Genomic DNA, 21311 nt, shown 5'->3' with positions numbered 1-21311 from the left:
AATGATCAAAATCAAATTGCATGAAATTGGATTAGATCGAATTTTTTAAATCGATCATCCAAAATAGAACCTAATCACGAATAAATTTATCTTTAGATCGAATCATTATTTGTCTCAAAACCGATTCAAACCACACCGTAAACACTCTAGACATGAATTTGATGTAGAATGCTCTTGACGTGGGTAAGCTTCTGAGATACAAATTTGAGGTTTGTGATTTTTGGGATCAATGTCCCTCAATTTTGGATTGTAGGGGCGACAAATATTCTAGAATGTAGAATTGGGTTTTTATCCCTCAATTAATTTGGTCTTTCAATTGAGGCAAATCCGAATCAGAAAGATCCTTAGAATCAGGTGATTAAGACAATAAATGGAAGAACAAACATATGTCTATTGAGGGTGGATTATAATAATATTAAAATCTGCCTTATATGCAATCCTAATCTATTTTCTTTCCTTCTTTTAAGACTCAATTATATACCATTTCTAAATTAGAATATATTTTAAACAAATTTTTATGGAGGATTGCACAAAAGTGAGAAAAATTAGCTAGATTAAATGGGATAAGTTGTACAAATGTTAATGATATTTCGAATTGGTGAAAGGATATTTATCGATTGGAGCTAGATGGTGGTGACACATTGACACGTCAAATTAGTATTTAGTGAAAGAGGCATACAAGAGGTTATAGTAGGAGTTGCAATCGTCTTCTAACCACCCTTGGACGAAGATTTGACACAAATGCGATACCGTCAAAAGTGTCTTGTTTGGTTTGAAAATTGCTTCAAAACAAACTTTTAACAAAAGATAATTTAGCTAGAAGGGGGGTTTTAAATCAAGGGCATAAAGGGTGTGCAGGTAAGTGTGGGAGTGAGGAGTCATTAGAGTTCCTGAATTTTGGTCTAGCATATAGCTTCTGAAAGTTCCACCCAAGATTAAAAAACTTATTTGGCATATGTGTCGAGGAGCTTTCAAACCAGAGCTCAGCTTTACGATATGTGTCAAGTGTTCAACCTACTGTCTTATTTTTGGAGATAATTATGAGGACAACCTGCATATGTTTTGTGTCCAATGCCTATCAAAATTGGGTAAATAGTGGGGTTTTGTGGGATGAAATAAAGTATGATTTCCACTGAATCAATAATACGGCTGCTGCAATTTTTTCTCAGTTTCAACCTTTTAACAACAACACAAGGTTGCATAATGGGGTGTTTTAACCTGGAGCACTTAGAAGCAAAGAAACACCAAGTTATGGAATAATGTTGCCAAAACAAGTACACAAATTATAGACAGAGACAACAATTTAGTCAGCGGCTACCGATTAGAGCAGGGTGAACATACTCCATATGCGGAAGACAGTTGTTACATCAGAGCAGATAGTCACCAATTGGAGGAAACTAGCAGCAGGTCGATATAAGTGCAACGTTGGCACATCATTCTCTTCGCAGCAAAACTGAGTCGGGTTTGGTATTTGCATTCTGATGAAGATGATCAATTTGTCTTCGTCAAAACAGCTTGGTTTACGCCATTGTACAATGTGGTAATAGAATTTCATACAGAGAAGGATTATGAGATGCCAAGAAGAAAAAGTTACCTTCCCGCATAGGCAAGGTATGGTGCCAATTTCATAGATTAGTCCTAACTGATTAATTTTCTCAGCATGAAGCAATTATAAGCTAGAGCCATGTGAGGCAACAGATTAGGAAAAAGATTTTTCGGCAAAAATGCTAGAACACAATGAGGTAACCATTTCATCTGTAACCAAAAACTAGCGGCACATTTGAAAAACATTAAACTTTATTGTACTTGTATTTTTGCCCTAAGTTGAATCTATTCACATGATGGTTAAACCCATTCATCGCTAATGTCCTAACAGCTTGAACTCCTTGCTCCAATGACTCGTCAATCTGCCATAAAAAATGCAACAAAAAAATGTTTTTCTGTTGAATTTCTAATATGAAAAAAGGTACATAATTTATACTATTCTACAATTTTGTGGTGACTCAAGTATTTCACAACTATAAGCAGAAAAACTCTATTCTATGCAGTGACAGAATAGCTAAACCAACGCATGGCAGAAGACTAGAAGGTGTTACCTGCTTTCTTTCCACCGAACTGAACTTTTGTAGAAGAAACGCTCTTAAGTCCATAGTTCCAGGAGGATTTCCAATTCCTAAAAATACAAATTTGAAATATACTCTGATAAAAACTCAAGAGGCTATGTAAACTTATAATGTGACAGTAGACAAAGAACTAACCGATTGCAAGTCGAGGAAAATCATGGGAACCATCCAAATGGCCTATCACATTTTTCAATCTGTAACAACATTAACACCAGTTATAGACTTCATAATTTTACAGTATAAGACGACATATATAGAGAAATATAAAGCCAGATCCTAAATAAGTCAAGAAACACAATGTTTTCAATTTTGGGACGACAGTCCTATGTATCATCCATAAAACCATACAAGTTATGAAATAAATTATACAAACATTACCCATTGTGATGCCCATGTCCACCTTTAGGTTGAAGCTTCAAAACACCATTCGGAAGACTAGTTTCATCATAAACCTACATCAAAATTTCCAAAACTTAAAGAGCCAAACAAAACATCAACAAATTCCCAAATTGTAACCAAACAAGATCAAAATAAGAAATACATACTAGTAGAATATGACGCAAGGGCACTCGATAATGAGCAGCAAGCGGCCCAACCTATAAGAATATTAAAAACAAGATAACTCAAGAACAAAAAGATAACATTCAAACTAACAAATCACAGTAAGCACAAACAACTATAAGCACCGAATCAGATAGTTCATCCATAGCCAATTTCAGTGTGTGTATCTATGCATGTATGTATTAATTACGAAAGTCTAGCTATTATGTATTGCGAAAACTAACCGATTCGCCACTAAAATTCATGTAAGTTTGAGGCTTTGCCAACAAAACCGGTACTTCTCCTATAGAACCTAATCCAATCAAGGCCTTTGACTGTATTGTATTCATCAGAATCCCTTCAGTTCGAGAAAGACTATCAATTATTTCAAATCCAACCTAACAGAGAAAAACCCATAACATTAAATTCAGTAAATTGATTCACTACTATGAAAAAAAAAAGTAGATAACAATAACATTAACAATTACATTGTGTCTTGTGCCATGGTATTTGTTTCCAGGGTTACCCAACCCAACGATGAGCCAAGGAGTATATTCCACTTTAGTTTCATTATTTGTATGTGGCACCGAACAACGAACGGAAAATGATGTTTTAACTGAAGATTTTGTTGAATAACTAGGATGGTGAAGGTTGTTCCTGGGATAGGTTAAAGATAAGAATGGGGAAGATGCGAGATGCAACATTTATCTGTTGGAAAATAGAAAAGATTAAGGAACAATAACATGGTATAATTGAGAACAAAACATGATGTAGTTTGAGTGAAGAAAAAAGTCGTTTGGGATTATTAACAAACACTTACAGAGCATGAATTGGAAAATAGGAAGGAAAACACAATCTTCTGAACAGCTTGCAGGTTACCCCGAGTGAGTGGAGAAGACAAAGAGAAAAGAGTAGGTATTTGGATGGGACTGGCAGATTTTTTTTCTCTGTTTTGGTTTGTTGTTGTTTTTTTAATTGCAAAAGATTAGTGGTAGAACAATCTACACACACCTCTTACCCTCGACTCTAAATTGTCTCAAAAGTCAAGTACTATCCATTTGACAAATAAGTAAGGTTTAAATAATCTTTTTGTTTCCTAAGTTGCATGTTTTTTTATTTTAATCTTTAATTTATTTTTGGATGTTGAATTTCTTTTAGTTTTAATTTTTAACGTTAACAGTCTTTTAGAAAGAAAAAAAAGAAGCCGGTAAAGATCCAGTGATGTGGCATCAAGGAAGGACGAAATCTAAAAATAAATTAATTTTACAAAATTTCTTCCTTAATCCATCTCCAAACTTTATTTTTTTTTCACATTCAAACTCTATCTTCAATCTCCATTTTTTCTCACATTCACCTTGATCTTATGTTCTATGCAAACTCCATTTCAAAAAGTAGCTACATTTTCTTTCATTTCCTATCTCATTCTTCACATAATATTTATGTTTCTCTTCTCACCAACCCCATCATCCATGGAGTTTCATAAGTAATCTTAAAGCTTCTATGACAATTTCTGAACAAACCTATTTCAAGGACCATGATAATTTTCATTTGAATAAAATATTTTATGTATTTTGTAGAGACAAGATGGTTGTACCTTTGCTAAATTCTGGGTTTCGAAGTATTTTGAGTTAAATATTTTTTTTATGTTTATACGAAGGTTTAGGACGAAGATATGAACACAAACCCAAATTTAAGATTTAATTAGTTTTTTCATCTCTATAAATTGGTGTATTTTTTGTTTTAGTCCCTAAGTCATTTTTTGTTTTAGTCCAGAATTCTATATTTCTGTTACTGATTTTATTTTTTGTCACCATGTCCAACAATTCTAATATTTTCCCACCATGCTTTTAATTCTTTATCCGACTCAATTGTTCTTGAATATAAAAAGAATGATTTGAAAACTATTACATGCATAACAAACACAAAAGAAACAAAATCGTTTAAACCATTACAGGCCTAATAAGCATTTTAAAACACATAGAAAACTAAATTCATTCATGCTATCAGAAATTTAACTCATTAGAATAGAGAGTTACAACCAAAGAATCGTAATCCAAGGGGGGGTTTCATTTTTTTCATCATAGAAAGTGTTCACTTGGTTTCACAATAAAATGTTTTAAATTAATGGTGCAGCTCCAAAGCTCTTGACTAATATTAGAAATTGAAGTATTTAACTAGTAAGGAAGTAAGGTTGGTAAAATCATGAGTCTAATAATAGACAAACACTTATATCATTGAAGAATATAAACAAACCATGAATCTAACTATTGGTAGAGTCAACATGAAAAATTCCACACAAAAAGTTTTCTTTAACACCTTCACAACAACACATTCATCATTGTTTCAGAGGTAAAAACAGAGGAAAAAGATTTAGAAGATGAGACATACATTATAGAGTTTGAATATTAAGTTTAAAGTGAGAATGCAGTTAAGAACGATATTTGGACCGATTGAGAACAATGAACGATGTTATGCATGATAAAATGAAGGTTAGAGATGAGAAAAATGGAGGTTTTTATGTGGAGTTTTTCGAATTTTTATGTGGAGATAAGACAAGCATGTTGAAAAAATCTCCAGAACTAGGGACTAAAAAAATAAAAAAAATAAATAAAAAACACGTTAACTTTAAGCATTCTTTGAAGAGTGTGATAGACAATTGAGGGAAAGATAACTGCTTTTTAAAATGGAGTTTGCAAAACATAAGAAGGTGAAGGTGAAAAAAATGGAGGTTGTAGGTGAGAAAAATGGAGGCCGAAGATGGATTGAGGAAAAAGAAGATGCTTTGTAATTTATTTATTTTTGGATTTTGTCCTCCTGTGCCATGTCATTGGTGCCATATCACTAGACGTTTGCCGTCTCCTTTTTTTTGTAACATATTGTTAATTTTAGTGACTAAAATCAAACGAAACTCAACACTTAATGAACTCATCCAAAAAAAAAAAGACTTAGGGACTAAAATAAAATACACGCCAACTTACACGGACAAAAAGACTATTTAAGCCAATAATATAATTTTTTTTCATTTGCATATTTTGATTGTAATTTTTTTAGAAAGCTCCATCATCTCTCATCATTTAAAGTCAAGATTAGTTCTTCCATTTTAAATTATATGATGTTTTGGTCATTTCACACCATTTAAATGTAAATAATTTTGTACAAGAAAAAAAATTATGTGTAATTTTAAAAAAATATCATTCATTAATAACGACAAATATTTAAAAGAATTAGAAGAAAAAAGAGTAATAGATAGTAAATGATATAATATAAGAAGAAAACATTAATATTACATTAATGATGTAAAACGAATTATGATTTGAATCTTTTTTTTTTTTGTAAAAAAAATTATAATATGGGATGGGAGATTCTCAACGCCGAAGTATTCTCCATAACACATAATTAGGCGTTTTGTGTATTTTTGAGCTTGTAGATCATTGATAAGACCATTCCTTTTAGAGATTAACCTTTTAGAGATTAACCTTTTATACAAGATTTCTCCTTTTAAACAACGCCTGGTTCGACATGTCCATTTTCATAACTCTGAAGACAAGTTCATTCAGATTGATATGAAAAATTTCAAGTATGTATCAAAGAAGATGATCCCCATTCATGGACTTACCAAAAGATACTACCAACATGATACTCTTGAGAAGGATTTGAAACACCACTTTTGTAAAGATCAGAGTCTTAGCTTTGTGCACATCTTTGTTTTGTAGTGAATATAACAAGTATTGTTTCTTGAATATTTATGGTTTGTTCATAGCCTTTAACGATGACCTTTCCATTGTATTCGTTTTTTTGTAAACTCAATTACATCTCTAACACTTATTCTAAATTCTTTTCCTTAAAAAAATGTCTTGATACATTTGTCTTCCTCCGAGGAATGAAGCCAAAAATCCTTGACGAGTATGAAGTAGATAGGCTTCTTCTTAGTTTCAAAATAATTTACCATTTTACTCTTTTGAACAAAGGTTGTATGTCAAAGCCTTTTAGGGATAGGTTTGCAAAATCAACCACATAGTTAGTAAAAAAGGTGAAGTTTTCATCTACTTGTTAACAGACGTTGGTTTTCTAAAAATTTCTGAGGAGGTTCGTTGAGAATTCATATGGAGACGATTTTATCAAGATAATACGTGTTTTAAGGGTTTTAAAGAAAAATGTGGGGGTAATAGAGAAATTTGAAAGAGTTTCAAGGTGAAGGATGATAACAATGTAACATGAATGGGTGAGCGATGTCGTTTTTTAAAGAACATTATTATGTGTGATGAATAGTGAAAATATTAAATGCATGAAATCATAATATAGGAATATAAAAATCAAAAGTACTCACATTGGTTTGTGCGTTGTTCTTGAAAACGAGTGACCAATGATATTGATGATGCATGTGAGGGTAATGGGAGTGACTGCATGCAAAAAATCGACATGTGTACACCCATAATATGATTGTGATCTTTCTCAAAGAATGAGGCCATCAATACACTTTTTGACAGAAGAAGAAATCATTTTATTTCTTTTTTTATTACCTGTTTCACTTGAGTGAGGATCTGGTTCTCACTGGATATTCCTTGCTTCTCAATATAAGTTATTATGAATGTAAAGATTTATAATTTCATTGGTGACTAGGGCCAGAGTCACTAAAATCATCTAGTTCTCTATAGTCTTATGTGTTACCAGTGCTTTGTTCGCCAAAGACAATATTAGCACATGTCTTTTCTTCAAAAGGATGTTGATGTTTGATTTTCCATTATTTGGATATCTTCAAGATATTCAACTAGATTTTAAATTTCATAATCAAACTCTCTGTCATTAAACCATACATGAATTATTAAGGTGTTCTCACTCTCCTCACTTTCTTTCTTTTCTAAAATATTTTTCTACTTTCTCTAACTTTAATTTAACCATAGTGTTTTGAGAAAGTCCTTGTGTTTAAGTGAGGAAACTTGTTCTAGAAAGGGTAAATTTGTAAATTCACCGAGAGATCTTTTTTGTCTTGAATGGATATATCTTCTTAGGAAGTGTTTGTTTGGGTTCAAAGCTAAACTCGTTAAAATCTTTATTTGGGAGATTTAGCATTAATCTTCCGTTTGGTTCATGAGTTAAGCCACCTAAGGAAAAGCTCTCTTTCTGGGTTATTGAAGATAACTAGTGAAAAATATTCTCTTCGGTTCTTGAGCTCATCCCGGTGTAAAATCTCTACTTGGTTCGAGATCATCCTGGTGTAAAATCTCAATTTGGCTCATGGTTAGCCTGTGTAAAACCTCGATCCGATTCATGGTCATCCCGGGTAAAACCTTACTTCGGTTCAGAGGTTAGCCAATTCAAAACTCCACCTTGGTTTGAAATCAACTCGTAAATCTCTGGTTTAAGCTTGGAGACTAACTGCTCTAAGCTTCATTTGTGTTTGGAAGAAAGTCTAATCGCTTATGTCCAGTGTTCGCTGTTTGATTGGAAGTTAACCTGGGACTTTGTTTATCTTTGTATAAGGGGGTTTATAAGCTTAACCTACTAAAAGATCATAAGCATTATTGATTACTCTCAAGATCAATCCTTTAGGAGAGGATTAGGTCACTTCATTTAGACTGAAACTCGATAAACCCTGGTGTCATCTCTTTTTCCTTATCCTTTTACTTTCCACATATTTTCTTTACATTGTTTTTCCACTACAATTTTCATTCATTTTCCTGAGAATGTTTTTAAACTCTGATTTTGAAAATAATTTAGTTTAAACGATCATTTTTTAAACCCTCACAATTCACCCCCTCCCCCATCTCTCTTGTGTGTGGCGGAGTCACATGTTCAATAATCACATGTTCAATAAGTGACATTAGAGCCTAACTATGGTTCAAAGACGGATTACTTTCAATCCCATTTATAACAAGATATCTTTCCTAAACACACCTCCACCGTTTAATGGTGATAGGTTTGAACTTTGGAAAGCTGGATTTAAAATTTTCATTTAAAGTCTTGATTTTGAATTATGGGAAATGATAATCAATAATTTGTTTATCCATACTCACCATATAAATAGAGAAGTAGTAGATAAACCTGATTTCCTTTGGACCTTAGAGGAAAAGAGAAAGTTTGAGATTGATTTCAAAACAAAGAATTTTTAGTTATTTCTGTAAGTGGTCGTCAATTTATTTATGTTTGTAATTGAAAATCCGCCAAGGAAATGTGGGACACTTTTTAGATGATATATGGAGTTTCTCCAAAGTATCGAACAAACGCAGATGAACACACGAGACGAAGAAGAATGTTTTATTCATAAATGTTTCTCTAAATTTAGAAATATTAGAAACAATATTAGAATGTTTGTCACTAATAAATATCTAAGAGTTAAGAATTGGAATCAAAAATTGGATCCAATCGTTATATCAAGAAATGAGAGTGCTTATGAATTTCAAGAAAAATTAAAAAAGGAAGAAAATGTTGAAAAATTGAACGAATTAGTTAAATTTCTTAAAGATGAAGTCATAAGTTCAAATCTTGAAGAATCCTCAACAACTTCATAAAACTTTTACAAGACAACTCATGTGGTTTCCTTTGAAATAACTATCTCAATAGTTGAATGATCTTTAGAGGATTCAACATCTAATGAATGAACTTCATATAGAGGATGTGAAGAAGCATCGCCTAGTGTAATATTAGAAAGAATAAAGGAGAATAAATCCTCTATAAATTATGAAGAATCAACCTCAGGAAGAACCTTCAAAGAATCTTCTTCCAATGAAGAATATAAAGTATGCTTCAAATTATCTCACGAAGAAGATGATCATGAGGTAACAAAGCTATCTTACAAGCAGTTGTTTAAATTAAGTGCTAAGTTAATTGAGGAAATTAATAAATATTAAAAAGTGAAACTTAAACCTTAAGGATTATCTTGAGTTTCTAGAGAAAAGTAATGAAACACTTAAGTACGAAATAACTAATATTAGAAACTCAACTAGAACATGTGAGACTTGCGTATTGATGAAAAAGGAAGTAACAAATTTGCATGAAACCCTACGTAATTTTACTAAGGAAAAAGAAAATCTTAACTTGATCCTATCAAGTCAGAGACCTTCCTTAAATGAAATTGGATTAGGGTTTAAAACCAATAGAGCACACAGTTAAATATCAAATAGGAAGAAAGAAAATTGACCTATTTATAAATGCTCTCATTGTAATAGATTTGGCCATTTAGAGCCATTTTGTATTGATAAAGTGAAAATGTCTAAATGTAGTAACCATATACCTTATAGAACTACTAGCGCACCCAAACCAAAGAAAATTTTGGTACCAAAGGTGAAACCCTAATATGTTTTGTAGGGATTCTTTATAACTTTTATGAAGCCTTGGCGCAAATTAAATGAAGTTGTGCAAATCAAAGAGTATACTCTCAAGTATATAGTAGTTTTGATGTGAAGCTTATGATCCAAGGATGTTTTATAATGGGGCATATTAATGATGGTGATCAAAGCTAGGCTTTTGTTATTGTTGTTCTTTTTGATTGGTTGTATTAGGTAAAACAACATATGTACAAGATGTATTTTGTGCAGAGGCAACATGTGGAACAAGATGTTTCAGCATGTGTTCCAACATCTGGCCTCAGTCTACAGACCAAGACTTATAAATGAATCTGTGTGCACTGTTGTTTTATTCCTGGAAGATTTTTCGTTGTATCTTTTGGAAAATACTTTTCAGTAAGATTCGTTAAAAAAAAATTATTAATCCATAAGCTTGAAGAAGATTCAATTAGATGTGTATTAATTAAAAAGATTTGGAGTTGGAATATTTGATTGAATTTACATTAAAGCAAATATTTAATTTGATATGCTTTGAAGATATATTTAGTTCATTTTTATCCAAGATTGTGCTGAAGATTTAATAGTCCATGAAGAGATTTAATGAGATTTAATTACAAGATATGGATGTGCACTTAATGAGAAGATCTTCAATCCAATATTTAGAAGCGTGGTTCAGTTTTCATCAATAGATTTATTATGAATTCTCTACTTGTGAAGTTGGAATAGTAATTTATATCAAGTAAATATTTTATTTGAATTGTTCAAGATTCATAATTATGTCACAGGGACACATGTGAGACATGATGTTCCAGCATGTGTGCAACATCTTGCTATTGTTAGCAGGCCAATTTTGTAGATGTTTGAAGCGTGATTTTTTGATTGGATCTCAATCAGATATGTTGCTATCTTTTAGCAACGCATTTATGTGTGTTTGTTTGATTGGATTGATCGTGATCAAGTCAATTTAAATGGAGATTTTTAAATTGGATTTGAATAAAAAACAAATCATATATTTTGGAGACTTTTGTGGAACAAATCAAATTAGAATCTCCTATAATTCTTAACGAGGTCAAAGTTTCTTATCCCCATTGGAAAAGGCCCAGAAGAAGCACTGTTATGTAAGAAGAGTTAAATCTCTCTTGAGAGGGTGTGCATGTATTGAAGATTCGTGTGTTAGGGTTTATCCTTTGAGTCTTTTTTTTGTTGATTGTGCACCACTCAATTGCTTCATTCATATCTAAAAGCATAGGTTTGGTTTTTTTAGTTGAGTTTCAATTCAACATTCTCTAAGTTATTTATTAAAGTGTGTCACTTGGGATTAGTGATTAAAAGAAAGTGAGAGGGGTTCTCATATTTAGGGGGATACCTAAATAGAAAGTCACTTTGATTAGGAAGAGGCATTAAACATCATGGGGTTGATGTTCCCATAAGACTAATTATACTAATTCAAGTGCTATTTATTTTCCCCTAGACGTAGGTGTTGTTTCACTGAACCGGGTTAACAATTCCATTGTGTTATTTATTTGCTTTCCAGATTTATCATCTTGCTTGCAAACTGTTTTTTTCTGGTATACAATGTCCCATACATCATGTGTGACATATGTCCCCAAAATATTTTGTCTGTCATAAACCAGTTGTACATGTTGTCCCAGACATCTGGTCTTACATTTTCTCTTCCTAAACAAAAATTCAGTTGAGGATGGTCTTAACATCTCATATCTATGATGGTCTGCTAACCTCGTAGTAGGTTGAGAAGATACGTTTATGATGGAAATATCTATCTTGTGGTTTAACCAACTCTCGTGTCCAATGATTCGTAGAGAAGTACATGTCCTATTATGTTGGAATTCCCTCTAAAAAGGGAGGTTTTATCAATGTTACATGATAATCATGGTAGTACACTATCTTAAATATTTAACGATTAGAAAACTTTAATTTATCCTATAAAGTAGTGCATTTAACATTTTCTCATCATTTAATATATTTTTGCTAACCAATCAAATGAGCGTGTTAGTGTTCAAATAAAAAGGGCAGTTGTGTAAAAAGTAGGAAAGACAAATAAAAAAAGAATCACAAGGCCCAAAAAAAGCAATGTTGAAAATGACCTAACGAATCAATTTGGCTCATGCCCAATCAATTCAATGACCCAACAATTCAAAATTTTGAAATTTGATTCACTAAGCAACGACTATGAGATTAAATAGTAAATGCAACGACTATTACCAACGACAAGAATTTAAGGCCTTGAATCGATTGAAAGCTTCACCAAATCGATTAAATAACGAGTATAAATAGAGGTATGATTTCATCCATTTCTCATATCATCCTACCTCTTTTGTGTGCATTGCATTAGTAGTTTTTAATCTCTTTCATCTTCTCATCATATCTCTTACTCCATTGGTGTTCTTATATATAAAGTTAAGAAGCACCTCATTCAACTATCCATTTAAGAGTTCACACAAATTTGCAACCTATCGTTCATCAATCAAGAGTTTAACTTTGATCTTAGTGGTCAATCCTTCTTGATTTATCCATCTTCCATTATTCCTACTCCATTCATCATTGTCCTTATATGCCTGGAAATTTGGTTGGTTCACCATACAGTGAATCATGTTCTCTTTCCAAGAAAGAGAAACTCGAGCGCCATATATAAATCTGATATATCTCTGGTTTAGTTCTTGGAAAATCGAGTTGAGAAAAATTGGGTTGATGTATGATCCATCATATGATGGATAACAAAAAGGAAAACATGATTTCACCATATGGTGAACTAATTATGAAGATCTTGGAGTACTCCGACTTCAACGTGGATGAAGAGGAATCAGAGATAAACACTCAAAAATAGGATGGGACATTTTGAGTCAAATTAGGTACGACATCAAAGGAAAGGAAATCATCTCTCTACTTCCAAAAACACCATCAAGAGCAAGATAATAATAAGCAAACAATGATATCCCTCCATCCTCTTCAAACACTCTTAAAGACATCCATGAAAACTAGAAGGTGATGCATTCAAAGCTTTACAAACTCATCAAGAAATTGGAGAAAACAACTTTCATATCACCAATGGTGTCCAATGAGGATGAGGATGGGGAGATGAATTAGTTATTTTCTTATTTTCTATTATTGTTTATGTATTTTTGAAATTCCTATCTTGTACTCAAATTTTATTTAAATTGAACAAAATGTTGTTTTCCCTTTCAGAATGCCTAGGTGACTGTTTGCTTGAATATTTATTTTCCCGCCTTGCATCTTTTCCCCGGCTTTTTGATTATGAAAAAGGGGGAAACTTATACTCTCATAGGAGTAAAATATAATCTCTAATCATTTTTGTGGAGTTTAAATAATCTATTTTTATCTACCTGTTGTTTCTTTTACCACCTCCATGTAAGATTCATTGTCATTATAAAAAAAGGGGATAATATGGAACTATGTGCTTGCATGTTCAATCAAGAAGTGATAAAAGCTAAGAAAGTAATTCCTATTATAATTTTGATGATGAAAAATCATCTTTGATGGCAACTTGTGAAGATGCAATTTGACTCAAAGACAAGTAAGTATTTCAAGCACTCAAAGATGCACATCATAGTTTGTTCAAGTTCTTCCTTTGAATAAAGCCGAAGAGTTATCATTTTATGATAATCATTGATTTCCTCCCATGATGGCATTCAATTTTAAGATATTTCAAGCATCATGTCTAATAGGACTTAAGCAAGTGCTTATATGATTGGTATATTCAAAGTCTCGAAGCTTCAGAGTGTGAAACAGAGGAATTGTGAAAGCTCAGTGATTTGCTCCAATACAAAAAAAGAAGTAAAAAATCAAAAGCAAATCAAAAGCCCGCTAAGTCAAAAGCTTGAAAATAAGTGACTTAGGCAAAAGTTAGGGCATGCCGGTGGGTTGCAGACCCAAAGGATCAGTCCAGGAAAAAATAAGGGAAAGTAAATCAAAAGAACAAGAGGATCAATAACAAATTCCTCAACGAGAGAAAATCCGTGTGACTGCAAACAAAAGCAAAAGGTGAGTGACTGTCACTCCAAACTATCATTGGTTTCCTTAACCATCATTGATAATATCCAAAATCCTTTTCTGAAAGATGAACGCTTGTTTTGAGCCAACTGAATGTAGGACTAGAGAACATCACGGAGAACGGGTGGGTTAGAATATGTTTTAAGCCTTCTATTCTTTCTTTACAACCCTCAAAAGATGTAATTAAAGCAGGGTTTATTTCGAAGGAATACTATGGTAAGACCGTGTCAAAGCTGACTCCTAAAGATTTGCTTGTCAATTGTATTGATACTGATATGGCATTCTAATTGGTGATTCATTCACCATATGTCATAATCTCAGTGAACATACTTGAGTTTCAAAACTTGCATGAGCGTGACATTACAATTATCATTTTCAAAATGAGCATTTTTACTTGCGAACTGGCACTCTACATCAAGAAAGTTTACATAACGGGAAAATCGAACAGTTCTTCTGATATCCCAAAGCTCAGATCTCTTCAAGAGTCAGACAATCTGGGGCAATCACGTCGAGATTTGACAAATCTCTCAGAATCAGCCAGACAGGGGCACAATTACTTCAAGGATCATACTGGGATGGGCCACCTCAAGAGAACGAGAAGTCAATCACTTCTAGGAATGGTTAATCAAGAGAATACAGTTTCGAGACGCTGGGGCAGGCCAGTCTGAAATCTTCAGATGACGAGACTACTCCATAACTCGTGACTGGGTAAATATGCAGATACTTAACAGATTGGGGCAGAGGCAGGCTACGCAAGTACAAGCTCTCTCCACATTTCAGACGTAGTCCAGAGATGTGAAAACAACTGTTTAGCTTGAAGTAGGTGTCGAAGAATCACGTCTGTATGACCATTATCCTAGCCCAAAATTCCCACCGCCCGTAACATGAGCATCTGGTGTAACCATTACACAAATCATTATCATGCATAAATCACATCGTTTCACTCATGCATATCATTCATATAGCATAAAATGAAACCTTACAAACAAGAAAATCCAAAAGTCCACTTCTTATTGGCATGCCTAAAGCCCAATCCTTGCTTGGAAAATTATAAAGCTCAACTTTAATTGCATCATGTATATAGTAATCTTCATTGCATTAACATTGCATCTCTAAAAACGCGTGGCATATTCATCAAAGATAGAATACTACGCCATATGTATAATAAGTCATACATCACATATGGCATACATATCATGTTTCCCTTTGTAATTGATGTGTTTCCCCACTGTTTTTTAAGCCAATCCCCAGCAGATGGACAATCAAATTGGCATCCCAACATTCCATGTGATCGTTCTCAACGGGTAAATTTTCGAATACTTTGGTATTTAATCTTCTTCTTCCTCGAATGCCCGAAAAGCTATCACAATTCACACATTCAAGTTTAAGTAGATTAAATAGGGGAAATTGTCATACCCCAAAATTTTCCCTCCCCTTTTTATTTTTCATCTGACTTTTGGTTTGAGACTCACCTACACACTTTCACACCAACTACATGTGTACCATGCATTCATATTGGCATTTGCAAACATACATCCTAGATTTAAAGTTCTATGGCTTACAAGGCTAGGGTTTGTGTGTGGATCAAACCTTACAGGTGTGTCTTGGTTATTCACCTGATCATAGAGGAAGTGAAACCCTAATTACTTGGTCTTTGAGGCATGGATTCAAGGAGACCTCATCATGGCACTCCTCGGGGCATTCAAACCCTAGTTTCTTGATGATATGGTTATGGGACTTTGTGAATACTCTTTGGACCTTGTCTTGGCTGTCTAAACCCTAGTTGGAGGGCTCATAGATTGAATATTTGCTTGTGAATCATCTTGTTTCATTCAAAGGTATTGTTTTAAGGGTATGCCCCTTTGAAACCCTAATCAAGAAGGATATGGTCCTAATGTACCTTGTGGCTTGACTATTCATCTAGAGATAATGGAAACCCTAATTCATTGAGGAAAGATGTTGACTAGCATGTCATGCACCATTCATTCTCAAATTTACATGCCTACATGGTGGAAACTTCATCTGACTCATGGTTTAGTTCAAGCCTCCACATATGCATCCTACTTAGCCATCCCTAGGTCCTCTTAATGGTTTAGTTCAAGCCTCCACATATGCCCTCTTGATGTTTTCAATTGCATAGGCACATAGTCCTTGATTCATAGCCTATGATTGCAATCTAGCATTGATCTCTTGATTCATTTGTTTGTGTTTCATGAGGGCATTATAGGCCTTTGGTTCCTAATTCATCCATGTGTCCTATTTCACTTTATTCATGTGATTTAGATGATCAGAGATGATTGACTTATCCAAGTCTGGTTCCATCTTGATTCATTCATTGTTGCTTAACATTGAACATTAATCATTGTGTCATAAACCATGCCTTGTTTATACATGTACATTTTTCAAAAACCACAGTTGACTTTGGTCAATTATTGACTTTTGGTCAAACAAGTTGACCAAAGTCAATTATCCACCCATAGGTCCATTTGACTTTGGCATCATTGATCATACATATTCCTTATGACATTTGGTTCAATTTACATTTTGTTTGGCATTAATCCCATTTCTTTCAAATTTAACCATTCAATACCCGATACAATTCCATTCAATTTTCAAACTTCTATCCATAAATGTTCAAACTTTCATTTTCAAAAATCCATGATTAATACGTAGTTTCCATGTAAGTACATAGTTTCATTGTAAACAATTTGCAAATGTACACTTCATTGACAAGCAAATCCTACCATGTTATCTAAGTTCCTAAACCATCCTACCATGTTATCTAAGTTCCTAAACCATCCATATTCAACCACACTTCTCATGACCAAAACACTCCAAAACCAATGCAATCCAAGCAATGTGCATCTCCTATTTCATAGCTCAAACTGAATCTCCAATAACCTGCAAAACAATCCACACGCGAGTAAGGTGAATTCAGCATCTAATATCATCCAGAATCAAGAAAAAAGAAGCAAGTTAACATGGTGATTTCACTCCTGCTATGACATATAGCAGAAGCAATTTGACAGAAACAGAATTTAACACCAGCTACATTCCCTGCTAAACAATTCTGCAGAATAATTCAGAACAAGCATTAATTCCAAAATCAGACTTCAATTTCATTTTCCAAATGACTCTCAAATTCACTTTTAGACTAACCTCAAATGCACTTACAAATTAGTTCCAAGGTCATTACAAAAACATAACTAACTACTGCATTTCACTAATCATTTCATTGCAATTTGAATTTCTAACAAACTGTTTCATTTGTAACTAACAGGCTAATTTGCATTTAAATTTCGATTTCATTTCAGTAAAATTTCATAACAGATTTCCCATATGCTATAAGTATCGGTCTGCACTCATTTTGATCGAAATTTTTTCCAAATATTTTTTCAATTATCTTCTTCACTCAATCACATAAAAGAAAGAGAAATTCATCAAAATAAGAGAGCCATTGCAAGAGCATCATCACACACGTTTCACAAACGCATCACACGCATCGAAAAGGGAGAGCAATTCATTCACGCATAGTAAAAACGCAGTAGAAGCGTTCTTCATCCGCAACAATTCAACACAAGAACAACAACACGCACTCGCATCGAATCAGAATCAACAGAGCAGAAGAAGGAGCAATTAACGCAACAAAAATCATTCATCTTCACGCAACTTACTCACGTACATAACTCACAAAAAGCGGAAACAGTAACGCGGCACAGGAGCACGAATTGAAGAGTAAAAGGTGAAGATTCCGAAGAGGTGTATAGAATTTATCTGGATTTCTCCTCCGCGTCGAAACTGGTAAGCTTCTTCTTCTTGCTTCATTACGTTGAACTGAATCCGTAATGCCATTGTGATTCGACGTCGTGGATTCCAATAGCTGTTGTTGTTGACTGCGTAAGAGAAGACTTGAATATTTGAATTGATAATGACGAAACGACGCGAACCATGGTTGATTGAGGAATGTTGCGAATCCGTGGAGTGTCACTGAACCGCGATGACGATTGATGTGAAGCCAAGAGATGGAGAACACGTCGCTGTGATGGATTCATTTGAAGATTGTGTTTCGTTTGTTCTTTCATGGTTGAACAAAGAACTCGATTGATGATGAAGAGATTCTGAAGTTGAAGAACAAAAACGCATCGCAAGATATTTATTACATAAGCGCTTTTCTTTTGGCTTTAGCTTGTGGATTTATTTTGGTTTCAGAATTGTGAAAGTCTTTGTGTGCTTGTGCATTGGATCAGGTTTGGGCCTAGGGCTCAAACGAGAACTCTCTATCTACACCCCCTGTACCTAGCCTACGCTCCTTTGTTCATACCAAGCTGAAGGCCTTTGGGCCTTCCATGGGCCCTGCGCCCTATTGATTCCTGCATTTCTTTTTCTTTTCTCTCTCTTGATCTTTTTGTGATTTTTATTGTTTTTTCATGTTTCTTGATTATTAATTAGAAATTAGTATATTGATTAGATTAATTAGGATTTTTTTGATTTTGATTAGTTTAATTAAATTTTAGATTAGTTTAGAAATTTATGTTGATTTAGACTTAATTATAACTAGTTAGGAACTAATTGATTTTTAGAACCTAATTAGGTTAAGAGGTTAGAAATATAGATTTTTAATTAAAATTTTAGAATTAATTAGTTTTTAGAATCTTGATTAGGCCAATTAGATTTTTTGTTTAGAGTTTCTTGATAAAAATTTAGGTGGATTTGATGATTTAGAATTTATTTGAATTTTAGATTAGATAATTAGGTTTAATTCCCCAATTGATCAACTTGTGCAAATTGACTTTAGTACCCTTAGGTTTTAGATCTTGACACATGCTCCCTTAGATTAGGGTTTGGTTTAGATTAATTGATCATTTTTAATCAGTTGTTTTCATGTGATATTTGATGATTGATGATTAATTTGATCATAACATTTGCATGATCCCTTAGCTTAGGATTAGTGAACCATTTGATTACCTTTAGATTAAGCTGTACATGATTAACCATAATTTAATCCATTTGATTCAAGTTGATCAAAAGTAATTTTGATTAACTAACTCCTTTGATTTATGTATAATCCCACAGTCTATTCAAGTGTTTGAAAGTCCCTTGATAACTTGATAAGACTATTTATGTAATATTGTGGATCTTAAGGTCTCAAGTTCAGACATTCATACAAGGAATCCCAAACAAATCAAGCAGTGGACTATACAAAGCATATCAAAGGTGTTTCTTCAAGAGCTTGTCAGTCAAGACTCAAATTGTATTCCATGAGCCTTAAGTAACAAATAATGATGAGAGTGTAGAATTCATATCCTTGTCTAGGGTATCCTTGGGTATAGGATGAATAACCCAGTTGCTCAAGGTATTCGCCTTTGTTCATAGACTTTAGTGCAATTCGAATCAAATGATTGTCAAGTCTCCCTTCATAAAGAAGTAGTGCAACAGGCAGAAGACTCTATCAACAACTTATCAATCACGAATCAAGTTGTATGACATGAGCCTTAAGTAACAAAGAATGATGAGAGTGGATAACTCCTATCCTTGCCTAGGGTATCCTTCGGTAGGGGACGAATGACCAGTTGCTTAAGGTATTCGCCTTTGTTCATAGACTTTAATGCAAAGCAATTTCAATCAAATGATTGATAAGGTCTTCATCATTACAAGGAGCAGCAAGGACTTTTCCTTAGCAACTTGAAAGTTATGATGAAAATCATATGCCAAGTCTTCTTCATCTTCCATTATCATATTCATTTCTCTTGCCTCAGTCTCTTGTTGTCTTTCTCTCTGTTCATAGTGGGTTGAACTACGAAAGCTCTGACTTTCTCATTACACGGTGAGAATACGTAGGCACGAGGATTCAGATTCTCTGCGAGCTACCTTATTTATTTCTACCTGTCATACCCTGATTTTGGCCCTGAAATTTTTTCCCATCAATCAATCATTTGCATTTCTCCTCATGACCATTTCACGTTTAAAACTCTTCACTTCATATTGAGAGATCTTTCATTCATTCATGTTTAATGATTTCCACGAAGTCATTCATTTAGAAAAACAAGGAAAAGTTGAAGAAGCCAGAAGGGTATTCTCAAATGTCATTCACAAAAACCATGCCACATATAATTCCATGATAACCGTGTTTGTAAAAAATGGCAGAGTTATTGAGGCACAACAACTGTTTGATAAAATGTCTCACAGAAACATTATTTCATGGAACACCATGATGGCTGGGTATCTTCACAACATCAGGGTTGAACAAGCCAATAAGTTGTTTGATGTAATGCCTGAAAGAGACAATTTTTGTGGGCTTTGATGATCACTTGCTATACGCAGAATGGGAAAATGAGTTTGGCAATACGGTTTATCGAGAGGATGGTGGAGAGGAATATTGTTTCATGGGATTCTCTTATTACAGTTCTTCTTCAAAATAGTTTATACCTGGGTGCTCTTAAGAGTTTCGTTTTGATGGGGCAGGAAGGAAAGAAACTTGATCAATCAACTTTTGCATGTTCCTTAAGTGCATGTGCTAATCTTGCTGCTTTTGCAAGTAGGCAAGCAACTCCATGAATTCATCATGAAAAGTGGCTATATAAACGATTGGTTTTCTAGCAATGCTCTAATTTCCATGTATGCAAAATGCGGAAGAGTAGAAAGTGTTGAACAAATGTTTAAAGATATTGACTGTGTTGATCTTTTTTTCTTGGAATTCCTTGATTTCGGGTTATGCTTTGGATGGATAGGCAAATGAGGCATTTGGGCCTTTGAACAGATGTTATCCGAAGGGATGATTCCTGATGAGGTTACCTTTATGGGAATGTTGTCAGCCTGCTGTCATGCCGGTTGAGCCAATCAGGGTGTCGATTTATTTAAATGCATGATTAAAGATTTTTCTATCTGAACCTGTGGCTGAACATTACAGTTGCTTAGTTGACTTGCTTGGCCGCATGGGTAGATTAGAGGAAGTGCTCGACATAGTGAAAGGGATGAAATTGAACTCAAATGCCGGAGTATGGGATTCATGGCCCGCGGTTTATCGTGTACACAAGAGCATGGAACTTGGTGAAATTGCAGCTATGAAGCTGTTAGAACTCAAACCACATAATACCTCTAATTATATTACTTTCTCACACATGCTTGATGAGGCTGGCAGGTGGGAAGAAGTTGAAAGATTAAGGGTGCTAATGAGGGAGAGAAGGAGCCAAAAAACCCTAATTTTTTAGAAGAGCCGCTACTGTTCACCAACAAAAAAGAGGTCGATGGCAAGGAGAAAAGAAAACCATAGTTTTTTCTTGGTGGTGAAGAATGGACAAGAAGATCAAAGACCGGTTCAGGCGAAACCTTACATACA

At 33.9% G+C, this 21311-nt stretch overlaps 1 protein-coding gene, 1 long non-coding RNA gene and 1 pseudogene across 2 annotated transcripts; 1 reads left to right on the top strand and 2 right to left on the bottom strand.

The window, feature by feature from the left end:
- Positions 1-1699: 1699 nt before the first annotated feature.
- LOC127126852 (chloroplastic group IIB intron splicing facilitator CRS2-B, chloroplastic) lies at positions 1700-3718 on the bottom strand. Its single transcript, XM_051055856.1, has 8 exons — positions 3484-3718; positions 3152-3371; positions 2909-3061; positions 2669-2719; positions 2502-2575; positions 2259-2317; positions 2097-2173; positions 1700-1907 (listed from the first exon to the last, which is right to left on the bottom strand). The coding sequence occupies exons 2-8, from the start codon at positions 3365-3367 to the stop codon at positions 1791-1793; spliced, it is 747 nt and encodes a 248-aa protein (XP_050911813.1). The 5' UTR covers positions 3368-3371; positions 3484-3718; the 3' UTR covers positions 1700-1790.
- Positions 3719-16579: 12861 nt separating this feature from the next.
- LOC127126851 (uncharacterized) lies at positions 16580-18354 on the bottom strand. The gene is made up of 2 exons (XR_007805120.1): positions 17658-18354; positions 16580-16876 (listed from the first exon to the last, which is right to left on the bottom strand). It is a non-coding gene; the product is annotated as an uncharacterized LOC127126851 (long non-coding RNA).
- Positions 18355-18793: 439 nt separating this feature from the next.
- Positions 18794-21311, top strand: LOC127126850 (pentatricopeptide repeat-containing protein At4g02750-like; annotated as a pseudogene).

Source organism: Lathyrus oleraceus, chromosome 3 (genome assembly GCF_024323335.1).
Source record: "Lathyrus oleraceus cultivar Zhongwan6 chromosome 3, CAAS_Psat_ZW6_1.0, whole genome shotgun sequence".
Classification (NCBI taxonomy): Eukaryota; Viridiplantae; Streptophyta; class Magnoliopsida; order Fabales; family Fabaceae; genus Lathyrus; species Lathyrus oleraceus.
This window is presented reverse-complemented; position numbering and strand designations above follow the sequence as displayed.